The sequence below is a fragment of the Molothrus aeneus genome, chromosome 2 (genome assembly GCF_037042795.1).
Source record: "Molothrus aeneus isolate 106 chromosome 2, BPBGC_Maene_1.0, whole genome shotgun sequence".
Lineage (NCBI taxonomy): Eukaryota > Metazoa > Chordata > Aves > Passeriformes > Icteridae > Molothrus > Molothrus aeneus.
Window position 1 is genome coordinate 112,893,539 of NC_089647.1, and position 25,478 is coordinate 112,919,016.

Genomic DNA, 25,478 nt, shown 5'->3' on the forward strand with positions numbered 1-25,478 from the left:
AGGCATTGAAAAGAGTTTTCATATTTATGTAATGATTTATAACAGCTTCTTTCACTGGCATACAGTTCTACAGATTAACACAACACAACAGAGAAGTTTAAAATAGACTAAGCAGAATTTCATTCAAATTTGAGAGCACAGAGTATGTTCTGAAATAATTTTAATGAAGAGAAGAATAGGGCATGATGCAAAAGATGAATGACCAAGCATTTGTCAAAGCCATTTCACATTATAATTTAAAAAGAAATCAAAGTACAGTGTAAATGCACTAGTTGGCAGGATCATTCTGCGACATAAACCACCAGGAAAAGTTGCCAGGATCATTCTGTGACTTATACCACTAGGAAAAATCCTTAATCATAAAATTATTCAGATATTATACTGGATGTTGTATAGTCAAACCTTATAAATCAAAGTGATTCAGACTGTGCTGTCTTGGGCATTATCCCAGTGAGTCTTGTAAACCCTCAGGTATGGAAATTTCACAGAATGAAATTCATTCAAATGATTGACTAATGACTTTTTTTTTTTTCCTTCTTCATATCTGGTTGGATGTCCCCCCCATGTTTCAGTTCCTTCCTAATGTCTCTTATTCCCCCCCGTTCATCTCTGCACAGAGCCCAGTGCCACTCCCTCAGCCAGAGGTGCTGGGGGGCTGCTCCAGCCCCATCCCCTCCCCAGTGTCCTGGCTGTGCCTGGGACAGAGTTGATTTTCCTCCTGGTAGCTGGTGCAGGGCTGTGTTTTGGACAATAATGTTGATACTACACAGATGTTTTGTTGTTGCTAACTACTGTTTACCCTCAGTCAAGGACATTTCAGTTTCCTGTGCTCTGCTAGTGAGGAGAAGCTCAAAAATCCAGGAGGGAGATGAGCTGGAATGGCCAAAAGGATAATCCACACCAGGGAATGCCATGCTCAGGGTTTAAATGGGTACAGTTAGCCAGAGGGGTCCTATTGCTGAGCAGGGACAGGCTGGGCATCAATCAATGGGTGGTGAGCAACTGTACTGTGCATCACTTCGGCTTTATTTAAAAAAAAATCAATTACAAATTATTTTGATAATATTTTACTTGTTCCAATTACTCAACTGTTCTGATCCCAGCCCAGAGGGTTTTTTAGTGATTCTCCTCCCCATCCCACTGTGGGGGTGATAGATGAGTGAGTTACTACCTGGAGGAGCTTTACAGTTCCAGTGCAAAGCTGCTTCAGCACAAGATGGTGGAGACAAAAAAGCAGCCCATGAGGTGGGAAGGAGTGGGAGGTGATTTGAAAGGCTTTAAAATAAACAGAGGAATGGAAAGGTCAGAGAGAAAATATAAAAAAATAACTGGGGGAGGGTGCATTCTTGAGGGGGGAGTGTGTGTGCATGAAAGGGTCTGAAAAATACAACAGCAGTGGGTGGAATGCTCTCCATGGTACAGAGCAGAGAGACAGACACTTAAACCAGAGCCATTCTCTTTAGTTCCTGAGCCTTGTTCTTCTCTAGTAAGGGATGAGCTATAGGGAATTGTGTGATTTGCTGTGTATGAACACTTTCATCTCTTCCTGCAAATGTCTCAGGTGTATTTGTCTGCTCTTGGACTTGGCTGAAGTTGGGGTCACAGTGTTTGGCATCCAGGTTTCATCCTTACAAAGAGAGGGGCAATCCTGAAGAATGTGAAGAGTGGGATGAAACCAGTGTTTGTTCATGTGAGTGGCCATCACTGTGTGGCTTTGTGTCAGTCACAGAGAGGGAGCCAAGAGTGCAATTTGTCTGTGTGGGGTCTGATGAGGCCTGATTGCCTTATATTGGATATTGTTTTAAGGGGGATCTTTTTCCAGGACAAAAATACCTGAAATTTGAGAGATCCAAATTACTTGAAGCAGTGGGAGCTGCTGACATCACTAATACCAGGGTAACCCAACCCATATATATCCAAATAATGGGTTTTCTATGGGTTTTCTGCAGTCTCAGGTCCTTCCTACCCTTGCCTAGAGAGTTGTGTCCTTTTCAGCTGTGTGCAGAGACCTGTAGTTCCTGTTGTCTACTCACTGCCTGGGGGCTTTCCCTCCTTCCAGCTTTCCTGCACATTTGTTATGCACCGAGCTTTCTGGGCAGAGGGGTGGCTCAGACTGCACAGGGCAGACAGGGAGGTTCAGGTGGAACACCACGAAGAATTTCTTCACTGAAAGGGTTGTTAAGCATTGAAAGGGGGTGATGGTGGTGTTCAAGAAATAACTGCATGTGGCACTCAGTGCCATGGTTCAGTTGATACTGTGGTGTGTGGTCAAAGGCTGTACTCAGTCTTGGAGGTCTTTTCCAACCTAATTGATTCTGTGATTCTGTGATTTGTTAGACTTCAAGCTTTCTGGGCAGAGGAGGTGGTTCAGACTGTGACAGTATCTCTCCTGTTTTTGCTACAGGGATCCTTCCTTCCTTCCATCTGTCTGCCCTCCTTTCTGCCCCGCCTTCTCTCTTCCCCCCGTGATCCTTGCACAGTTCCCCCCACTTGGAAGTGTCCACCCCACCCTGGAGCCAGGCACATGGAGCTCATCATCCTGGAGACCCTGACCCCTGATCACCAGGGGGAATCTGCAGGAAGGAAAGGGAGCAGGCCCAGCTGTCACCCCCAGGGTTGGTGTGTGAGGACTGCAGTGGCTTCTCTGGTGGACAGAAGTGTTTCCTGCATTTGAGTGTTGAGCAGTGGTTTAATTCATAGAAACAGGATAGTTTGGGGAACACGTGGATTTTCTTGGGCTCCTTTACTGCAAATTTTGTGGTCATCAGAAGTGATTGTGCTAGTGGGTAAAGCAAAGTGAAATTCAGATGTTCTGCTTGAGAGTCATGGAAGAGACTGTGGTTCCAGCTGATGCTTTTTCAGAGGTTTTAGTAAATATACAAAGCTAATGAGGTAGAAACTTGGCTTCAACTTTTAAACATAGAGATCCAAATTTGCTTTCTACTTTATACAAAATATTTCCTTATTTCTCATAAATATTTATGGAGAGTCCTGTAGCTAGTCCCAATCTCATATGAATTCCCAGGCTGGTTACTTTTGGCCAGAGCTGGATTCATCAACCAGAGCAATGATGTTCATCTGAAAATGCTGTAACTGTTGGCTCTGTTCAGAAACTGTCTGTGCTGGTGTGTTTGCCAAAGCCATTTTGCCTGTCTGGACACTGAATCTTGACCTAGGGTTTTTATCTTTTACAGGATGAAAATCTCCACTCCTCACCCAGAAGTAGCTTAAAAAGAGTGTCTAGAGCAAGGCAGTCTGAAGTCAGTCTAGGAAATGACATCTGAACTCCCTCTTTGTTGTTGTCCATGCTCCTGAGTTTGTTTTCAATTACATGTTGCATTTTTTTATCTCTTTAGAAAATGATGACATTTCCTATTGTAGAGGGACAGTACAAACTTCACTGAATAAATGAGTGAAGATTTGCTGAGAAGCAGCAAGGAGTCTAACCCACCAACAGCTGATAAGGTGAAGTATTTTTCTGTCTCTGAATTCCAAGGTAATCAGAAGCAAAAACTGATGTATCAAAAAAGAAAAAAGAGCTTTAACTGTGCAATGGATTAGACACTTCTCCAAAGCAAACTCCACACAACAAGATTCCCAAAATTAAATAACCCCAATGAGCAGAAGCTATCAAAAAAGGGGAAGAGGAAAAAATGAAGAAAAATATCCCCCCTCACAGACAAGGACCATTTCTTCAATCTTCATAACAAGAATTAAAACCTTGTTATCTAGAATATTAAATCTATTTGTTCAAGGGGTACTGAAATCTGTTAATGATCATTATGATTATGGTATTTAAACAGTTGCCATCGGGACATTTACAATTAGTGATATTTTTCTCTAACCATTTTTCTACTTCCTTAGTTTCTGATAATGAAATAGAAGAGTGTTATCTGTTACAGATAAGGCAAATAAAGGCAGTTCCTCACAGCTGCTTAGCATTAAAATATTACAATTTGGGTGGGACAGGGAGAGTCTGAAACCTAAAGCACAGCATGTAGTGTGTTTGTTCATGAACTGCTCAGGTGCAACTGGCTTTGCATGACCTTCCTGTCTGTCTCTTTAGTCTTGTTACATTAAAAATTACAGAGATGAGTTCTTCAATTCATGTAAATTACTACTGTCAACAGGAAATTAAATGGTAGCAAAAGATCTGGCAGAACAGTGGTGGGGGATTTTTGTATCCCTCAAGGTGAATTAAGCACATGTTTGTGCTTAAAAGCAAAGAGATTTAATGAACAATGTCCAGAGCAGAGTCCTGCTGCCATAAGTGGTTTTACAAGGACAGTGCAAAGATGTGGTATGGGCTGATTCTTTACATTTGCCCTGGTATCCATTGTGTGAGCATTGGCATAGGGCCCCTCATCCCCATGGTCCAGCCCCCAGCACCAGCTCTGCTACCCAAAGGTGGGCCCTGAGTGCTCCCATTGCACCACCGCCACTAAAATGCTGCAGCATTTCTTATCTCATCAGCCAGTGGAACCTCACTCCCTCACAGGCAGCAGCCCTGGCTCTGGCATCCCCACCTCCAGCCAGGGTAACCCTTTCCTGTCCTCATATCTTCCACACCCAATCATTCCTTGGTCTGGAATTACCATTGCTAAGCACTTACAATTTGAATTCTCCCTCCTATGCCATACTAGAAAACAGGCTGTGGACTTAATTAATGCTCACTCTTTGCTGTGAAATACATCAGTATCTCACTGACACATTCACTTCACTGCAGCAAAACACAAAGAGAGGTGCAGACACCAAGCAGTGGACTGTGAGAGAAGGAAAATGCTTTCCCCACAGCACGGAGTTGAGGAATACAATCAGTGCAGGTGGCTCAGGTGCAGCTGCAGGAGCTGCAGGTTGACTCTGGGGGCTGGGAGCCCCAGGCAAGACCCTACACTGACTCTTTGCCCCTCAAAAGTCACAGGCACTTGTGGCACCAGCCAGGGAAATAAACTGCTTTAAGGATCCAAATGCCTGAGACTGCTATGGGAAACCTGGGGTTGAGCTGCCAAGTCCACAAGCAAGCCATGTCATCTTGGGAATAAATATTGGATAACAGCATCATGAAATTTGCAGGGCCACATCTCAATTGCACCAGTTATGCCTTATAAATGTTCAAGAACTTCAGAAACAGTCTTTTTCCAAGGAAAACAGTGATCCCTGACTGATCACATGCATGTTTCACTGATGTTTTCTGGCTAAATTACATTTATGTAAAACAAACCTTGTAAAACTCTAAATGCAAATTCCTCTGTGGGAAATCCCTGGGGTATTAGACATCAGTATCAGCATCATTAGAAAATTATGGTTGTAGTGATATATATATATCCATAAAAAAGGAGTACTTATGAGCAGGGAGAGGAAGCCTTCCTTTCCTTAGTTTTATTGCATCCTTAATGGATTTAGAGCTAGCCCAGATAGATAAGGGATGTGTTGCATTCCTGTTGAGGTGCCCTGCAATAAAAACTGTGGGAAACTATATCTTAGGTAACTCTTGAGCCCTCAGTTTTAGTATAGTGCTATGAAAGCTTTAAGATAACAACAGCAAAATAAAATCTCCTTTTTTTGGTCTGTGGGACTGTGGGATTGTTAGGCAAGGGATCAGAGGAGTGCACCACTGGACTGGGGTCCTGTCTGATGGGAATGTCACATAATCCAGAAGGGGAGAGCTGGGAAATTCACTTTCTTGAAGTTCCCCTGGGTATTTAGGGAAGTCCTCTCCCAGAACAAGGTTATCAAAGCATTGGAGTCTGACCATCCCTCAGCCCTTCCTCTGCAGAGGGTTCTCAGCTGCCATCAGCTGGAGTTCTACATAGACATGGAGTTTGTGATAGGGAACCATGAACTTTCTGTGATCCTGGCCCATTCCCTGAAATGACACAAAAAAGCCCTCTCAGTTCATCCTATGAGAAGTGGGACTCAGTAAAGGACAGATTGCTCTGAATCAGTTACTGATTATTGGCAGAGCTGCTCTCAGTCAGGCCAGTGCTGTAGTTGAAGTGCACAGGGATGCAGGGAGTTCTGGCAGACACTGTGCTCCAGACATTTTACATATCATTAATAATCACCAATTGTTTATTTGTGCAGGAGCTGTAGCTGTGTCCCCTAATCCTGTCTGTCAGACTGAGCAACCAGTTCCTAAACCAGGTCTGACCATAATGTATTTGCACATGCACATATATGATGAGTTGTAAGTGAAGGAAATGAAAAGCTTGATCAGGAAATCCTCCATGTCAGGAGAATGCAAGTACCACAATAAATGTCAGATTCCCTGATATTTAATATTGGACAACTGCAACCATGGGGTGTGTCTTAAGAGGATAAAAGGCAGACTCGTGATGAGGCACACAGCAATGACCTGTGAAGGGGAGGTGAACATTTGTTTTTCATTCATCTGTGAAAGGGGATTTTGCTTTTAACACATAAGCTCCTGCAGCACAGGGAGGGAGGACTGATTTACTGTTCTGATTTATTTTTGTAGCTCATCTCAATAAACAGTACTGTTGATACAGTGAGTATTTGGCCTTCTCTGTCTAGATCAAGATTTAATGGTTGTCAGTGGAAGGGCCTTAAAGATCATCTAGTTCCAACTGATGCTCTGTTTCTGAGACCACTTTCCTGTTTCTTTCTATCTCTCTACCTCCCCTTTCTTGGTAAATAAAATCCATGTTAAATAAAATCCGTATGTTGTCCTCATATGGTCTCCTTTGCACTTGCATTTGGGCAGAGCCTTCTCTCCCTCATGGGTTTGTAACACCTGCCCAGGGTCCCTTCCAGCTGCTGGGATTCTGTCAGCTCCTCGCTTCCCTTTTCTTCTTGCCTCTGCTTTGAGCTGGGAATGTGCTTGAGAATGTCCAGCCAAGAAGCCTTTGCTGTCTGCTCTGGGAGCCCATGTGGCTTTGGGACCTTGTCACCCAAATGTGTCTCTGTCACCCCAAAATGCCTTCCCTGCCCCACTCTCCCTAAGGAAAGTCCCCCTTTTTGCCCATCCTTGGCAGCAATCTTCTTGTCCCATTCTGCCGGTTCTGGATGGTGGGGCAGAGCATGCCTGTATTGAGTTTGCTGGTGACACAAAACTGGGAGGTGTGGCTGACACCCCAGAGGGCTGTGTTGCCATTCTGAAGGATGTGGACAGGGCTGCAGAAATGGGCTGACAGAAACATGGCAAAGTTCTGTGTGACAAAGTGCCAAGTCCTGCACCCAGGCAGGAACAATTGCAGGCACTGGCACATGCTGGGAGAAGCTGGCTGCAAAGGAGCTTTGTGGAAAGACTTAGGGGTCTTGGCTGACAGGAAATTTCATATGAGGCGACAACATTTTCCAGTAGAGAAGGCTAAGGGCAGCCTGGACTGTATTAGAGGGAGTGCTACTGGCAGGCTGAGGGAAGGAATCCTTGCCCTCTCCTCTCCTCAGCAATGGTGAGGCCACTCCTGAAGTGTTGTGTCTCCACTGGAGAGGGGCCACTGAAAGGCCATGAAAAGGATTCACAGGCTGGAGCATCTCTGAGAGGAAGAAAGGCTGAGGGAACTGGGGGGAAGAGGCTACAGAAGTCTGCAGGGGAATTTGATGAGGGTATAGAAATGTCTGAAGGGAAGGTGCCAACAGGACAGAGCCAGGCTCTTGGCACTGGTGCTACAGAGACAGAACAAGACCCAACGACAAACTGAAACACAAGAGGTTCCTTCTGAGCAGGAGGAAAAGCAACTTTTCATTTGGAGGGTCAGCAGCCACTGGAATGGGTTGCTCAAAGAGGTTGTAGAGCCCAAGGAGATGTTCAAAAGCCATCAGCGTGGACGTGGTCCTGCACAACCAACTCTGGGTGGCCCTGCTCGAGATGGGGGCCGGGACAAGGGGCCGGAGTGTATGGTGGCTGCCCCCGATGGGGGGGCCGGGGCAAGGGGCCCTTGGCAGCGCCCTTGTGGCAGCTGGGACCGAGCCTGGCCCCGGGTCTGTCCCCGGGGCACCGCAGAGACGGGGCAGAGCGGGAGTGGCCTTGGCGCCATTGCCCTGAAACCTGAGCCTCCTTCTCCATCCCGCGCGGGGCTCGCCCCCGCTGCCACAGGCCTTGTTGAACTTCGTGAGGTTCTCGTCGTCCCAGTTGTCAAGCTTGTCCCTCGTCCCCTCCTTCCGTGGTGCCCCTGCCCTGTTCAGCTTCCCATCCCTTGAAACGTGCTGAGGGTCAGCTGGATCTGATGTCTGTGTCATTGGGGAAGCCATGCAAGAGCCCTAGGGCCAAGGCAGAGCCCTGAGGGACGCCCCTCATCCCAGCCCTGCAGCTGGACATGGAGCCACTGCCCACAGCTCCCTGGCTGTGTCCATCTGGCCAGTGGCTGTGCCCTGAGGAGCCTCCAGAGCCAGGGCTCTGCAGGGTGGGGCTGGGGCTGTCGTGTGGGACTGTGTCCAAAGCCTCACAGGGGCCTGGGCACATCATGGGTGACAAGTGCCCAAGGCCAGGGCTGCTCCAAGCCAGTTCCAGTGGCTGTTGAAGGGGTGCTGGGTGGCCATTGGTGACACAGGTGCTTGGTGTGCCCTGGGGTGCCCGGTCCCAGGAGAGCCGCCCTCAGGAGGAAGCAGCTCCCAGGACCCCTGTGCACTAAAGCACAGCAGAGATGGAAGAGGACAAAGTGAACCCCATCTCCCAGCCACACTCCCAGCCCAGCTGGCCGAACACCAGGCCCTCTGCGGGCACTTGGTGAGGGCAGTGGGTGGCTCAGTCCTGCCCCTGACTGAAGGGAGGGAGCCTTTGTCAGCGTGGAGGAAGAGCGGGAATCTGACATGGATCATGAGCTTTCCCAATGGGGAGATGTTAGGAGCTGCCAAAAGACTTCTGACTGGGAAGAGTCTCTTGAGTGAGAGCTCTCCCAAGGAGATGTTCTATGGAGAACTCTCCAGCTGGGATGAGGAGAGCAGGAGCAGAGCAGGGAGAAGCCCTTAGCTACCAAGAATTTTCTATCGGGAAGAATGCAAGGAGCAGGGGCTGTCCCAAGGAGCAGTCGGCAGCTCCTCAGAACCGTCCGACTGGGAGGCAGCAGACCCTCTGTTCAGTCCAGCTGGGACAATGATGGTGACAAAGAGCTTGCTCAGGACAGTTGGGAATATGTGAGCATCCACAGCAATGGAGCAATGGGGTCAAGCCCTTGCTGCAGGAGAAGGACATGGCACAAACTGAACTTCTTTGAGCTGAGTGAAGAAGAAGACAGGGAGCAAAGGCTGGGAGTTTTTGCAGCAGACGGGCTCCCAGTGCCTGTCCCTCGAGGCCTGGGTTGAGCGTGGGGCAGCCGAGCCGTGCCCCAAGTGCTGCTCTGGGCCTCGCCTCCCCACCTGGCAGCCCAGGGCCTCCTCAGAGCACAGCAGCTTCTCCTGAGGAGCAGGAGGCAGGGACAGAGAGCCCAGTGCCTGCCCAGCTCAGCTGCTTTTTTGTGCTTTTCCCAGGCGGGAGCCCAGGCCCTCAGGGAGCAGCCGGCTCCCCCCAAGAAACGCCCGTCCCGCTTCAGGCGGGCGCTGCGGGCGCTGCTCCGCTGGCCCTGCCTGAGGGCACAGCCGGACAATCAGTGCCCGCTGCCAGCGCCAGGCCCGGCCCCGCAGGCCCAGAGCCTGCCCGGTGTCACACGGGCTGCCTGTGATGTCCAGGGCTCAGGGACATCAGCTCCTTGTCGGGAGAATGGCCTGGCTGAGGCTTAGGGCTTGAGAGGCACCAGCCATGTCAGAGCCAAGGGCAGGTGCACAAAGCCCGGGGAGAAGGAGCTCCTGCTCAGAGGGGACACCAAGGATGCAGAGTGACAGCCACAAGGACATTTGGCACAACCTCCCAGATAAGGACAAAACTCATAAACCCAACTCAGCAACTGTGCTGAAATCAGCTCCAGCTGGGGAAAAGATACTTCTGGCACGGGAGCATGGCAACCACCAACTCCTGGCCCAGTGACCCCAGAAACCCAGTGAGAAAAAAGAAGAGACAGACTGAGCACAGGGGAAGACTAGTTAGCATAAAAAGTGGGGCAATCTTCTAGCCAATAGAAAAATATTAATATGTTAATATTAAGGTATCAGTAAGTTATTGCGAATTGATATTAGTTAATAATAAGAAAAATATTAAATTATTATTTAATACATAGAAAACCAGAATATTATTTTAAAATACAAATGTAAATATAGTATATTATTTAATCTTTATAATGTCCATAAATAATATCTAGAAATAAGAAATATTTTTAATATTTAAAGATAATCTATTATGTAATATATGATCTAAAGCATTGTAGATTACTGTCATGGTTTGACACTGGCACAATGCCAGTGCCCCCATGAGAATACCCTCTCCCTGGTTTCTGCTGTGAGATGTGACCAGGAATAAGCAAAGCAGGCTCCCACTTAGGAAAAAAAAAAAAAAATTATTAACTAAACTACAAGGAAAAGGGAAGAAAAAAAGAAAAGGAACACACAAGGAAAATGAAAACTTCAGAAATACATCTCCTCCTCCTCCTCACCAAATTCGCAATACAATACATCCCTCAAATCATCGACTCTCAGTCTGGCACCACCCTTCAGAATACTCAATCCTCAGTTCATCAAGAGGAGAAGGAGTCCTTCTTGTGCCAATGGGGACCTCTTCCTTTCATGTCCAGCGCTCTCACCACTGAACACGGACCAGAGCTGCTTCTAGGGTCGACTTTTAAGGATGCTTCGTCTCACTCCAAAAAAGCACAGTCTCAACTTTGGGACACCTGTCCCCCCCATATTTTTCACCCCCTGGGGCTGAGGGGTACCCACACTGAACCCTCTTGGTCCTGAGGCATTGCCTCCCCCTAGAATGTAGTCCCTGTATCACAAGGAAACATGGCTCTGTCCATGGCTACACACAAAGAGTCCAGCATAAGCTACTCCATCATCTCTTCCACCTGAGTTCTTCTCTATTTCTCTCGTGGCCCATTTCCTCTTATCTAGATCTCTCTTCTCATTCAGCTCCAGGAGGATTAGCATTTGTAAGGTTTCCATCATCCAAGAAAAGGGTTAAAAATCTGAGGCTCTGTCTGTCCAGCCAGGCACCTTCTCGCCGCCCCCCCTTCTCCTTCTCGGCTGGCCAAGCACAAGCACAGGCTCTCTCTCTGTCTCTCCTGGGTGGGGGGGGCTGCCCAATGCCTCTCAGTGCTCCTCCACCCTTCCATCCTGCAGGGGCCTTCCCCTCCCTTCTGTCCAGGGCCCCGGCTCACCTCAACTGGCCGCGTGGCTTCCCCTGCCCCGCCCAGCCCGCAGCCGGGCAGGGGAGCTCTGAACCTTTCCCTCGTACGAGGGACCTCTGTGTGTGGAGTGCTCTTCTGGGGATATTTGAAAGGGGAGCCTGCCCCTGGCAAAGTGTAGGAAAGGAAGGTCTGGCACAATAGGGGCAAAGCTGCTGGTGTCCACCCAAGGTGACATCCAGCCATGCCTGTGGCTTCCAGCGTCTGCCCAGAACAGGTAAACACCAGAAGGTTGGGTGTTTCTAGAGATGCAGAGGATGTGGGAAACCACTGCTACCACCTGCTGTGCCATCCCACTTCTAAATCCACAAACCCACGCCCTGAGCAATGCCACAGCCTAAAGCTCATGGCTTCCCATGGGATTTGCCTACTGGGGTTAGAAAAAGATGGATTGCTGTGCAGGCTTTTACCTTACTGCATGGTGGTGACCCCATGTGTGTAATAAGCACCCAGGAGTATTTCCCAGAATTTCCCAGCTCAGGAGAATGCAGGAAATCACTTCTTACCTGCTCCTTCTGGTTGGCAACACCACCTGGCGTGGAGAACATCGACCTCCACCACCGCAGTTGTTGTTTTCCCCCCAGATTAATTTTTCAGAATTAGGATTCCATGAAAAAACTTTTCACTTTCTCCTAGCAGGCAGTTCCTTTAAAAGGGTTCAATTGTGGGTGCAAAGTCAAAATCCCACTTTCAAACCAACTCTGCAAGATTGCTGCTAATCTGAATAGTGATCGAAAAAGTGGCAAGTGATCACTTTTGTATGATTTCTTCAGGTCAGAGGGTTGTCAAAGTACTTGGAAGTCCTCTTGCCATATTTAAATACCATGTCATGAACAAATGAAAACAAAGCTGATATGGCTATTGAGCACTGCAGATTATCAACACACTTCAGTTGAGCCCGGGTGACTCAGCTTCATCTCTGTAAAAGTGGAAACACCACGGGTTAAAGACCATTTTGCAGGAATTCATGCTGTGAAAGGTTCTCAGAGTGATTTGATCTTTGATTCAAATGAAAGAGGTGCAGCTTTTACTATTGCAAAGAATGGAACACTTGTACAGATTGTGAAGAGCAGAGCAAATGTAAAGCTGAGAATGTTGTACCTCATGGCAACTGCTAAACAGAAATGAAAGTAAAATTTAATTGTAATTGATGTGAGATTAATTGTGGCCTGGAGCAGGAGGCAGTGGCTGTCAGATTGCACAGAGCTCGAGGGCTGTCTCAGAGCTCGGCACTCTTGAGGACTGCCAGCCATTAGCACTGTAATTATGTTATTTTTATAATTCAGGCATGTAGCAAAGGGTGATTATGATGCAAAGGAATAAATGTCCTGCCAGAAACACAAGCACCACCCGAAAAATTATTCTTATAATTAAGAAGAATGACTTAATGTGGAAAAACATTGAAACAGCTATTGAAGTGCTCAGTTTGCACCCACCTCATCAGCAGCAAGGTGCTAAGGAGCAACCACTGAGTCTGCCAGAGTCAAATTGAGTCAGACTAATTTAAATGGTTTTTTTGGCAGTGTCCCTGGGCTATGGAGCAGTTTGCAAACCAGTAGCAGGAAACTTTAGGGATTGATGAGAGACACACCACCAGAAAGCTGCTGAGAGCACAGCAGTGGCTACAAGTAGCAGCCACGGTTGGAGATTTGAAGCTTTCAAGCTTCATTTGAAGTTTCAAAAGGGGCTTCAAGCAGGAACCACAGAACTAATGTTTTAATATAAAAAAAAAAAAAGTAAGGAAATATTAAAACAGGTGGGTTCAGTTTAGGCAGGAGGGAGTAGATGAGGACAATCATCAGACACATCATGGAATGATATAAAAAGAATAGTGATGAGTTATTCTCCATGTAATTGGCTTGGCCCTTTTGGGTTAATTCCATATGGTTGGGGAATAATTAGAATAACAGTGGAATGCTGCAGGAAGCAACTTAAATTATGGAATCAGCCATATGGGAGATGTCTGAACCACAGGGGGACAAACACCACTTAAGACCAGTCCAGACACATGCTACGCTTTAAAAAAAGGGAAATTGAATAAACATTTCTACAGCTTCCTTTCAATCATGTGCTTGATTCTATATTTTACATGAACAACCCTTAGGTTCGCATGAAGTTCCTACATTTTTTAATGTAAGTTGAACTTAAAGGAAGAAAAAAAATTAAATCAAACTATGTAGATTTGCGGCTTGAATTTGGCAAAATAATTCGAGTAACTGGATCTTTACATGTTAGCATTGCTGTTCTGTGTTGCTAACATCATTAAAAGCAGCTCAACAAATGTGCCTGCTCTTGCCTTACTTTCTCTGAACAGAAGAAATGTTATTAATAAACTGACATCAAAGTACTTTGCTGTTATTGCAAATGGTTTTAGATTACAATTTAGACTAAGTCCTGTTTGTGTATTAGTATTTAAAGGGAACCAAAGGAAAAGATATAAGAAAAAGAAACAAGTAAAACCAAAGCCCTAGAAATATTAATGACAATCTATACTCACTTTCAAAAATCCTGGCATTTTATGACTGAGTTCCTGAACATTGCATTTCCAAACCAGACTATTTTATTTTCACTTCTTATCAAAACCCCTGTTTGTTTTCAGATTAGAATAAAACCACAGAGAGCAAAGATAGTTTAAAAACTGTGCATTTGACTTGTTGTACAATTGATGTTCATATGCTTATTGAGTTCTGGAGGCAATTCATTACAGTAATAGGTATAAAAATATAGAATTGTCTTTATTAATGAGGTATGCATTTCTTCAGATCAGGTTTCTTGGGATACAGCCCTCTATTTGGATTTCAGCTGGCCAGCCTTTGTATCTGTTCTTTGTCTGGTCAGAGTGGTTTATCTGTAACAATTAAAAAAAAAAATCAGTATCTAGTTTTTTCTATTTATATACCAGTTTGTCAAACCTTATACAAGAGGAGGGGATAATGACGGAGGATTGGGAAGCTGAGGAGAATGTTGCACATCTTGCTTAACATAATGGGTGAAGTTTCTGCCAGTTTCTCTCTTACACAGAGTGCTTTATTTATTTCACAGATGGCTATCATGATATACAGTAAACTGATTATCTTTGTCCAGCAGAAGCTCTGAAATGTGAAGAATATTGCAAAAATGTTCTGCACCAGCACAAGTTAGGGATGACCCTAACCTGCTGGGAAAAAGCTCTGTGGAGAAGGACCTGGGGACAATGAGCTGTCCCTGCCCAGCAGAGACCAAAGAAGCCAATGGTGTCCTGGGGTGCATTGGGATGGGCATTGCCAGCAGGTCAGGGCTGATGCTGCCCCTGTGCCCAGCCCTGGGGGCACCTCTGGCTGCTGTGTCCAGCTCTGGCTCCTCAGCACAGCAGGGCCAGGAGCTCCTGGAGCTGAGCAAGGGCCTGGAGCAGCTCCGTGCCCAGGAAAGGCTGAGGGAGCTGGGGCTGCTCAGCCTGGAGAGGAGCCCCAGGGAGAGAGAGGGGCCTCAGCCCTGCCTGGCCCTGCCTGGCCCTGGGTCTGGCCCTGTGTCTGTCCCTGTGTCTGTCCCTGGCTGTCCCTGTGTCTGTCCCTGTGTCTGTCCCTGTGTGCAGAGGTCAGAGCAGGCCCAGGCTCTGCTCCAGGCCCAGCAATGGCCCCAGAGCCACGGGCAGGGCCTGAGCCCAGCAATTCCCCTGCACAGGAGGCACAACTTCTGCCCTGGGCAGTGCCCAGCCCTGAGCAGAGCCCAGAGGGGCTCTGGGGGCTCCTCCTGGGGACATTCCAGAGCCATCTGGACCCAGCCCTGTGCCCTGTGCTGTGGGATGGCCCTGCTGGAGCAGGGAGGTGGCACCAGCTGTCCCCTGTGGTCCCTTCCAGCCTGACCATTCTGTGATCCAGTGATATTCTGGGAAAAGAGCCCCACTGTAGAACTTTGACATGGCTGTGGAGGGAATCAGCATTGTGGTATTTTCAGGGTCCCCAGGATGAAGGAGGAATTGAGAAGTTGACTTCCTGTTCTTAGAAGGCTAATTTATTATTTTAGGTACTTATATTATATTAAAGAATGCTATACTAAAACCATACTAAAGAATAGAGAAAGGATACAGACAGAAGGCTTAACAAGGTACTAATGAAAAACCTGTGACTCTCTCCAGAGTCCTGACACAGCTGGACAGTGATTGGTCATTAAGTAACAACAATTCACATGTTGGATAAACAATCTCCAACCACATTCCAAAGCAGCAAAACACAGGAGAAGCAAATGAGATAATATTATTTTCATTTTTCTTGGGGGCTTCTCAGCTTCCCGGGAGAAGAAATCTTGGCGAAGGGATTTGTCAGGAAATATGACAGTGACACAGTATCATCAAAGGACCTGAACTCTGTGTTGGATTTTCTCATTTCTGTCTGCCTCAGTCACATGATGAGCACCACTGGGCTTACAGAAACTCAACACAGCAAGGGCACAGATGCAAACAGAAATCTCTGTGAAAAACAGTATCTTTAGTCCTCCTGCAACCTGTTATTCCCAAAGTTTTGGTTTGGATATACAGACAAATATAAAGTGAAAATGAAACAAATCTGACCTTTTCTTTTTGGATATTATCTGGCAGCGTGAAGCCTTTGGCTGCTATAAAAACCCAGCTTGATCTGAACTTAATATTCTTTATTTCTTTACTTCCCAGTTCTTCTACTAATTTTTTGGCGTCATCTTTCAACCTAGGAAAACGTAGTGAAAAAATGAGTGTTAAAAATTCAGGATGTGAAAAATGATGAAGAAGATCATGGCTGATTCAGGCTTTACATCCAGCATTAAGCCTGCAGAAGCAAAAATGAGATTTAAATAGTCCTGAGAGCTGTGGTAGCAGCATGACATTGAATTCATCGAGAGAATTGAATTTATAATTTTTTTTCCTTCTCAGTAAGTGACTGATGTTAATACAACCTGTTTGTAACAGCATAGCAGAAAGGAAAATGTATATCAAATACTGTCTGGTGCTTCAGTCCTTCCTAAATACGGACAAGGGTATCAAACATGGATTAAATATTTTCCTGGATAATTACCATATCATGAACTCAGCTAAAATCTCCCAAAGATTCAAAAGCACCTGAAAAGTCAGATTATGATAGCAGAAGGAATGAAAACTAGAGACATCATAATTGCAGGTGTGGATAAATGACATTTCAGAGTAAAGAAGGTTGTGACCCAGAGGCAACAGCAGTGCTCTTTGGGGTGCTTTTAAACAACATAATATCTACCCATCCTAGGGAGCACCAGCACACAGATGTGTGCAGTCATGGAAAAGACATGGAATTAAAACTTTTAGACAAGAAGTGAGAGAACAACTCCGAGTGTAGAGTGGAATTTACCATTCCTTTACACCAATTCCCAACATGAATTTTCCAGCTTTTCACCTCTCTGCCCCTCAGGCTCCATAACCTCCTACCTTGTGCTGCCATCATCCTGAGTGGCCATCAGAAGGAGGGTCCCTTCTGGTGCTTTCCTGATGAAATCCATCATCTCCCTTGAGTGGTCTGTGGAGTCATAATAACACACATGATTAGAATAACAGAATAACCAGAATAACACAGCTGGTTATTCCTGGCACACACATCACATTCCTACTCATGCACCCATGGTCAGCAGCATTTTTAAGGAGTCAGGGAATCACCTTCCAGTGCCTCAGAGCATTCTGGTTCTCCTCACTAATAGGTAAGGAAATTTGCCATTTGAAGTATAGAAAATGTGTTAAAAGCTATTCTTAAAGTAGATAATCTTTCCAGCTATGTGGAAGGATGTTAAGAGACAGATAAGCAAATTTCCTATGATGATTTTATAACTAAAATAGAACAAGATATGGCAGGAAAAAGAATTTTGCTGAGTGAAGTATCTGGATATCATATCTGGTTAAGTGCTATTCCTACCAGACTGAAATAATGGAGACCAAAGAAAGAGACAAAACAAAAAAACAAAAGGGAAAAGAACAAGATAATTTAACAAAAAAGATCATTAACTATCTCAACCAACAGAAGAAATTCAGCTTTTCAGGCAAAATTTGTCATCATATCTGGCCAGAACATATTTTATGAACACAGCAGCTGTTTGTTTCTAGCTGATCCCTGTTGAGAATACAAAGTCAAACAGGAAAGAGGAGGATAATTACATGAATCTGTCTTTTCTTAAGGCAGAAACACTAACAAAAGCTTTGTTAGACTCTTTTCCTTACCTCTTGCCCACATTTCAAAAAAATTTATCAGCATGAGTTTTCCTGTTTTATCTGTAATTAAAAAAAAAATCTCAATATGAGCAAATATTATTTTATTCAATAGGCAAACCTAGAATTTTCAGCTAAATCTAGGCATCCCTAATTTTGAGTGTTATTTGGCTTCTTTTTTTCAGTTCTTTAATTGGAAGAAATATGAAATAACAAGTTTAAGATTTGGGGAGAATATTTTGTTTCATGTAGTCTCCGAATCATCAAATGTGACTAAAAATTTTATTTCTTATTTAAAAAAAATAATTTTCTGGTGTGTGCTTCCATGTTTTTATATCTAAATATTCTACAGTAAGTCACAGCCATAGATAGGAAAATAGGTTAAGACTATTTGAATGAACTTAATTCTATTCTGTGCAGTGTTTGACATGTTTAACTTTCATCCATAATGCACTTATTAAGAACAGTCATTATCTTGCCTGATCTAAATAGTGGACATTTAAAAAAATATGCTTTGCTACAGACTGGTGCAGGATAATGAACAGATTTACCTGCTTCTATTTGCTACCATCTTGCTTGTGCATTCAAGATGAGTATTTCTCCTCTTACTTTCATTTTAAACTCATTTTTGTATTTTATACCCAGGAAAGATTTTATGATTGTTGGAAAAAAAGGCAGTAACTGGGGAAAAATTTGGAACAGATTCTTGTCAGTGGTTAATTTAATCCTCAGCAAAATCATACAAGTTTAGACAAAGTCAAGACCTTGCTTAGCAATAGTGAGACAAAAAAATTCAAATATAAGTGTTTTGTGATCAAAGCCAGCTTGACTGTGCCTGTGGACTCCCTTTTTATCCCCTCTTCCACAAGATTTAGGCATTCATTTTTTCCTGGACCCATTATTGAATACGTTGCACTTCATCACCCTTCCCATTCAACTAAATCAAAATTTAGGATCTAGGTGCCTCCAAACTTAGAATAAAGCACACCTGCTGCTCCCATTGGCTTTTACTGTAAGCAAATGCAGTTTAATATTAATTAAAGTTTGTCTTTCTGTATCCTGAACAAGTCTGGAAAAGGAATTTGAACCATGGCTACACCTTGAGGCAGAACTGCAGCTCTCAGTTCCTGCCTCCTCCTTATCAGTGAGCAGCAGATATAATTTATCAAGGACTGAAGCTGAAAGCTGAGTCCTGCTGCTGGAGATCACAGATATTCTTGCTGTGCTACAAATCTTTTGTCTAATAAAATACACCACATCTATGTGCACATTTTCTATTCTATTTTCCTCTATTGATTATGAACATGTCTCTTTTGTTTACCCAGAAGACTGTTTTTATCACACAGATTTGTTTTTCTTACATTAATGTCAATCAGGTTTGCAATATTTTCCTTTCCCTTCCATACTAGCTGGTAAAAAACCCCACAAAACAAAACATCCAATCCCCCCCAAGAACACTGGTAATTTATTGCAGTACAAAAGTATGTGTCTCTCTAACATTTTTTTCTCTTACTTACAATTCACAGTGGCAATGATTATGCCACTTCCAGCTTTGTAATTCTCTTCATTTATAAACCTGGAATTGAAATAAATACAATATCAGTAAAAGACACCTGTCCAGCAACTCTGCTGCAAAGTTATGTTTACCAGTGCTAAGTAATTTTCTGATACTTATGCTTTCTTCAGTTATTAAATTCAAAACTCTATTGTAAACAAGAGCTTGAAAACCTTGCACAGTGTATCAGTCAGTTTCCTTAAACAATGACTCTTTCAAAATGTGCCAGATCAAGAAAATATCTCATACATTTGCAGCCAGGAAGATAAAGGAGGAAAAAAACCCAAAACAAACAAGATGAGGCGTTTTTGTGACTGTAGTCTCTGTGGATTATGTCTGCAGCAAAGGTCACTGGTTTTGAAGGTTATGAAGTTATTTCACCTGTCCAGTTTGAAGAGCTGTGAAAGAATCTGACTTTCAGAAGGTGCTGAGCAGTCAGCATTCTGTAAATCTTCTATCCTGCACCATGAAAATTAAAAATTCTGCTGAAAACTAACAATTGTCTGCAGCTTATGTAGAAGAGCAAAGAAAATCACTGGAGATTAGGTTAAAAAAAAAAAAAGACAGAAGAAGAAGAGTTAAATACTGTCAGATAAATTCTGAAGTTTTCCACCAGAATGGAGCCCCTGGTAGGAGCTCAGTTGCTGCTACTGAGCCAAACCCAAACACCTTTGCTCACAGTACAAAGCACTGGCTTAGGTGTAAAGTTAGAATGGTACTCACTCCTCATCCTCAAAACAAATTTTAGGCCTCCTCTGTTTGCCACCACCACTGAGGATGCGATAGGCGAAGTTCCCAGGAGGGCAGGGGGCCCAGAGGTCACACTTCTGCCTTCTGGGGGCTGGGGCTGCAACAGCAAAGATGAAAAAATGTTTTATTGGATGCTGCATGAACAATTTCTACATGGGAAGAACCCTCTAAAGTCAACGTGCTGAACTCAAACATCTGAACACAGAATCCTGGGATCGTGGCAACTTCATCACAGGTTGATTTGGGCTGGAGGTTATCACTGATTTCCAAATAGGTATAATTGAAAATAAGGTAATTATTATCTGCTATTCCACATAACAGGAAACAAGGGCTACCAGGAGGAAGGTTTCCTACCAACAGTTTGAAGTGAATAGTTATCATTCTTATTTTAAGCCCTTTTTTCACATAATAACTTAGTCATAGAATGACAAAAATATACACAGTAAACCACCTGGTCAGAGTAGAGCTAAAAAATAATGAGAATTTACTCACACAGTTTAGTTAGTGGTTCAGCTGTTTATCATAAATATAAATTACATGCAGTAGAAATAAAGCTGGAGCTTTACACTCTTTTGGCCACAAATAAATTAGTTGTTCTTACATCAGGGTTCAACTAATTACCTTTGTACATTTGCAAGAATAGGCTGACATTATGTTTCTTCAGAAACAGCATCTAAGAAAAGGTTTAGCTTTGCTTTAATTAACTTTACAGTCAACTTCATTCTTATAATAGCACATACCAAATGATTTCTTAGCTAACAAGCCATTTGTTATTTAGCACATAAATATACAATATCAGATACAGTATAAGAAAGAAAAAAAAAGGAAATAAATACTACATACCCCTCAACACTGGTTTCTTTCCAATCTCTTGAAGTGCAGCAATAGATACTGTATTTTGGGGTACATGAGCAGCAACAAAGTATCCCAAATACCAAGCGGCCGAGGATGTCAACAGGAATCCAAATAATCTCAGAACAACTGTGAAGGGGAAAATAAAAAGGATAAAAACCCACCCAACAAAAACCATAAAAATGTTTTCATAGCAACACAAAAAATCTTGTTATTTTTTTCTGGCACTGCTACCCAAACTGGCTGGTTTTTGTTTGATTCACTGTGCTAACCAGAGCCTTCAGAGATGTGGCAATAGATTATTTGGTGCATTCCTGTCTCCAAGGACAACCCCTTTTGTTTCTAAAACTTGATCTTCAAGCAGAAAATTCCCCCAATCACTCTCTTCAATCCACATCCATAATACCTCAAAGAAGTAAAGTTTAACTCAATCCTAGTAGGATTTCGACTCTGAAAAGTAAGTGCTACTACTACAGAGGTGTTTTGCAGTTACTATTGATTTTTTGAGACATGCAAACACTCCAGGAATGGTTTTAAATACTGACCAAGCAGGGAATTCCCTGCACCCACGTTTTTAACAGGCTGGGTAAAAACAGCATAGCCCAAACAATCCCTTTCACACAATGAGCTCTCACTGCATTCACAGAATCACAGAATAATCTGCGTTGGAAGGGACCCTCAATCTAATTGATTAATCTAATTTGCCCTTCTTTCAATGAGCAGGGAAATCTTCAGCTGCATCAGGCTGCTCAGAGCCCTGTCCAGCCTGCCCTTGGGTATTTCCAGGGATGAGGCAGCCACAACCACCCTGGATAACCTGTGCCAGTGTTTTAGCACCCTTGTTGTGAAAGGCTTCATCCTCCTATTGAATATCTGCTTTTCCTCAACACCAGAAGTGCTGATGGCTTTCCTGATGAAACACACCACTAATTTATGATGCTGAATTAGGAAATGTCACACTGCAGTAGTGGAATAGGTTGTTTTAGAGGTATGAGTCACTTCCGGATCTGCAAAGAACCATCCTTGAAAACAAGGGTTTGTTAAAGTGGAAAAAGCGAAAATTATTCATTTTGTAGTCCTGAAAACTGAGTTCAACAGGACCAATTTCCAAAACTATGCAGTATGTTTACTTTTCCAGCTCTCTAGAAAATATCTTGTATTATCCAGTCTGAACCTTCCTTATAACTGTTTACACTCATAAGATCATTCTCTCCTTTCCTTCTTTGAACTGCCTTTTATAAACATTAAGATTTCTGCCCTACCCTTTCTCTAGAATAAGGCCAGATTTTTCACTTGTCCTCCTCAAGTCCTGTTTTGCAAGTTCTGCCACTCCTGTGAATTCTGCCCAATTGGTCTGCATCCAAATTCTAAAAAATTCTGTTACTCTGGTTATTCATGCCAGAAGGAACTTTGATTTTTATTTTCCATAAGAGCAGAATTTATTCACATAGGTTCTGTTGATAATCCACCATAAAGACTGATTTTTTCCTCTCTAGCTACTCTTTGTATTTTTCCACGTGGTTATTCCTGCATTCTCCCAGCTTTAAAAATAAAAAGCCCAATGAAACATTGCAGAAACATTTGTGTGACTGCAGGGAAAATATTGTGAAAACTTGCTGTGTTTTCATCAAAGGATTAAGTTTGAGAAAGTAATGTAATGGATCTTCAGCTATTATAAATTTCCCTACGTATTACTCATGAGAAATCTCTCACTCCACCACCAGCAGTGGTGCAAACCCACACTAAAATAATACTGAAATTACTCTGACACTTCATTTGTGCAGTGATGTGAACATAAACACTGACAAAGTCCACACACACAAACCAGGAAGCTGCTGGAACCAAGTAGAATGACACCAACCTTAGTTCTTTTTCAATATTAAAAATATTTACCAGATTTATACACAAAATATATTTAATTCATAAAGGCGGCCAAGTCACAAGTTTCAAAGACAAAACCCTGGAAGAATGAAGTGAAAATGACAATTTTATTGAGAGATTTCAGTGACTATTTTTGAGGACAGGTTGGGGCGTGGTGCATTGCAAAGATGTGTGAGAGCACCAGTCAGGTTTTATTTTGCTCATTCCACAGTTAGCTTGGCATGTTTACCTTTACAATGTATTTGCACTATTTTTCATCATTATTATGGAGCAACTCTGTTGCAAAACAGTCTCAACAGTGCAGCATTTTATCTAAATAGAAGAGGAAGTACAAAGTCTGACTGCTGTCATGCCTGATGTTGTTCCCTGGTGGCTGGGAAAATCATGGAGCAGATTATCCTGAGTGTGATCACATGGTACAAACATGATAACCAAGGGACCAGCAAGGGTTTAGGGAAGGCAGGTCCTGCCTGACCAACCTGATCTCCTTTTCTGATCCCCCTGGGGGATGTGGGGAAGGCTGTGGATGTTGTGTGCCTGGACTTCAGCAAAGCCTTTGACCCCATCTCCCACACATCTCCTGGAAAAGCTGCAGCCCAGGCCTGGACAGGTGCATCTTGCCTGGGTTAAGAATTGTCTGCTCAGGGGGTGTTGGGGGATGGTGCCACACCCAGTCATGAGTGGAGTCCCCCAGGATCAATTCTGGGGCTGCTCAGGTTCAATGTCTTCATTGATGATCTGGGTGAGGGGATCGAGGGATCAACTGCACACTCAGTTTGCAGACAACACGAGGTTGGGTGGGAGTGTGGATCTGCTGGAGGGCAGGAAGGCTCTGCAGAGGGATCTGGACAGGCTGGATCGATGGGCTGAGGCTTGGATCAGGAATAGGGTGGCCACAGGAGCAGGACCTGCCTGTATTGGGCACTGGTGAGGCCACACCTCGAGTCCTGTGTCCAGTTGTGGGCTCCTCACTACAATAAAGGCATTGAGGGGCTGGAGTGTGCCAGAATGGAACTGGGGAAGGGGCTGGAGCCCCAGGAGGGGCTGAGGGAGCTGGGCAGGGGCTGGGGCTGGAGCAAAGGAGGCTCAGGGGCCCTTGTGGCTCTGCACAAGTCCCTGCCAGGAGGGCACAGCCGGGGGGGTCGGGCTCTGCTCCCAGGGAACAGGGACAGGAGCAGAGGGAACGGCCTCAGGCTGGGCCAGGGCAGGCTCAGCTTGGACAGCAGCAGCAATTTGCCCATGGAAAGGGAGCTCAGGCCTTGGCAGGGGCTGCCCAGGGAGCTTTGCAGTGCCCAGCCCTGGAGGAGTGAAAGAAACAACTGGATGTGGCACTCAGTGTTACTCTCTATTTCACAGAGTGGTGATCAAAGGCTGGACTTGATGATCTTGGAGGTTTTTCCCAACCTGAATAGTTCTGTGAACCTAGAATATATTCTGTATTTTATTTAGAACACAAGCTTCTTAAGCATTTTTTGAAATATGCTTTTTAAGGCTCGAGGATTACATTTCCCAACTCTCCTGCATAGTTTGTACCTGGTTCTCAAAACTCACAGAATATTTTCACTGCCAACCAACTTTTGGTTTTGCTTTCTGGGACTCAGAAGGCACCAAGAGACCTCACTGACCCAAACTGCTGGGTCCAGCTGGCTCTCTTAGGTTTACTGAGGTTATTTATCCTGCACACATACATTCATTTTTGGGTTTCTCCACTGTGCAAACTTCTACAGAGTTAACAGCAAAGCCATAAGCTCAGACAAAGTTAAGATAATCAAGAGCACCCTAAAGCACAATAAAACACAAAGTGCAGCCTACATGCAGGACAGTCAGATTGTACTTTTGTTGATATTGGAGGCAGTGGTTGCTGAGCACCGAGGAGCAACATGGGGACACTGAGCTGCAGAGGTGTTGCTGTGCCTTCCTCACTCCATTTCTGCCATGGAGGAGCTCCCTGAGAGTTGCATCTTGTCACTGTCATGAGGCAGGGACACTCACAATACTCACGGTGCCAGGCAGAGGAGGTGGCAGAGAGAAGCCAGGAGGAAGGACAGTCAGGATGGAGGTGTGGCAGGACATGTAAAACAGCAGAGCATAAGGAAAAGATGACAGAATCACAGAATATCCCGAGCTTAAAGAAACCCACAAGGATCATCCAGTCCAACTCCTGGCTCAGTACAGGACATCCCAACTATCCCACCCTGTGCCTGACAGCCTTGTTCAAACCCTTCAGTGCTCCTCTCTTCCATGGGGAGCTGTTCAGTGCCCAACCACCCTCTGGGTGAAAAACCCTTCCCCAAAAAATCCTAATATCTCCTCTCCTAATATCTCCCTATCCCAATATATCCTCTCCCTGGAGAGAGCTTCCCGCCCTTCCCGCAGGTCCTCTGTCAGCATTTCCACCTTTCAGCAACTCTCAATTTCCCTTGACCCTCAGGTGCCTCTTGGCAACGACTAAATCACTAAATGTAAGCCCAGTATTCTGGGTTATTCTGTATTTAGCTGATTCCAAACCCCCACGCAGCCACACCTCGCTAATACACACCCATCTGCACGCAGCTGGGCTCGAACAGAGGAAAAAAAAACGAAAAAAAAAAGAGGATATATTTAAGACTCGAGCATGACTTTTTCCAGACTAAGAGCTGGGTTTTGAGCTGGCATCAGCGCTCTTGCCCCCTCCCCTTGGCTATGGGGCTTTCATCCCGCCCGGAGCGGCGTCGGGGTGCATCATACTCACAGTGCCGGGTCAGCTTCATTATTCCTCCTCTTCCTCTTCCTCTTCCTCTTCCTCCTCCTCCTCCTCCTCCTCGTCGTCCCTCTCGCAGCCTCCCCCTGCCAGCACCGGGAAGACAGCGGGAAGGGGAGCGGCTGCCTGTAAGCGCCGCACCGCCCCGTTAAACAACTTTAAATTATTCTCCGCAGAGAGAGAACACCCAGCTGGCCCGCGGGACAGGAGAGCACCTATGCCACTCATTTCCTTCTTTTCTTTTCTTTTCTTTTCTTTTCTTTTCTTTTCTTTTCTTTTCTTTTCTCCTCT

General features: G+C 44.6%; 1 protein-coding gene across 3 annotated transcripts; it reads right to left on the bottom strand.

The window, feature by feature from the left end:
* Nucleotides 1-13,861: 13,861 nt before the first annotated feature.
* FAM3B (FAM3 metabolism regulating signaling molecule B) lies at nucleotides 13,862-25,250 on the bottom strand. 3 transcript variants are annotated; one of them, XM_066571691.1, is made up of 8 exons: nucleotides 25,179-25,250; nucleotides 20,558-20,695; nucleotides 19,688-19,811; nucleotides 18,927-18,985; nucleotides 17,422-17,472; nucleotides 16,642-16,729; nucleotides 15,781-15,913; nucleotides 13,862-14,082 (listed from the first exon to the last, which is right to left on the bottom strand). In XM_066571691.1, exons 1-8 carry the CDS (start codon nucleotides 25,195-25,197, stop codon nucleotides 13,993-13,995), a joined length of 702 nt encoding a protein of 233 aa, XP_066427788.1. In that variant the 5' UTR covers nucleotides 25,198-25,250; the 3' UTR covers nucleotides 13,862-13,992. The 3 variants fall into 3 exon arrangements, with proteins under 3 accessions (XP_066427788.1, XP_066427787.1, XP_066427786.1); XM_066571690.1 differs by lacking the exon at nucleotides 25,179-25,250 and adding an exon at nucleotides 24,449-25,122; XM_066571689.1 differs by lacking the exon at nucleotides 25,179-25,250 and adding an exon at nucleotides 24,440-25,122.
* Between the last annotated feature and the right edge of the window lie 228 nt (nucleotides 25,251-25,478).

Bases quoted from the DNA above. Each gene is read 5' to 3' on its own strand.
- FAM3B (XM_066571689.1), bottom strand. From the start codon at position 24,596: ATGATCCTTGTGGGTTTCTTTAAGCTCGGGATATTCTGTGATTCTGTC. The intron at 20,696-24,439 runs GTGAGTGTCCCT...TCCCCTTCACAG, and splicing joins TGCCTGGCACCGTGAGTATT to TTGTTCTGAGATTATTTGGA. The intron at 17,473-18,926 runs GTAAGTAAGAGA...TTTTAATTACAG, and splicing joins AATCATTGCCACTGTGAATT to ATAAAACAGGAAAACTCATG.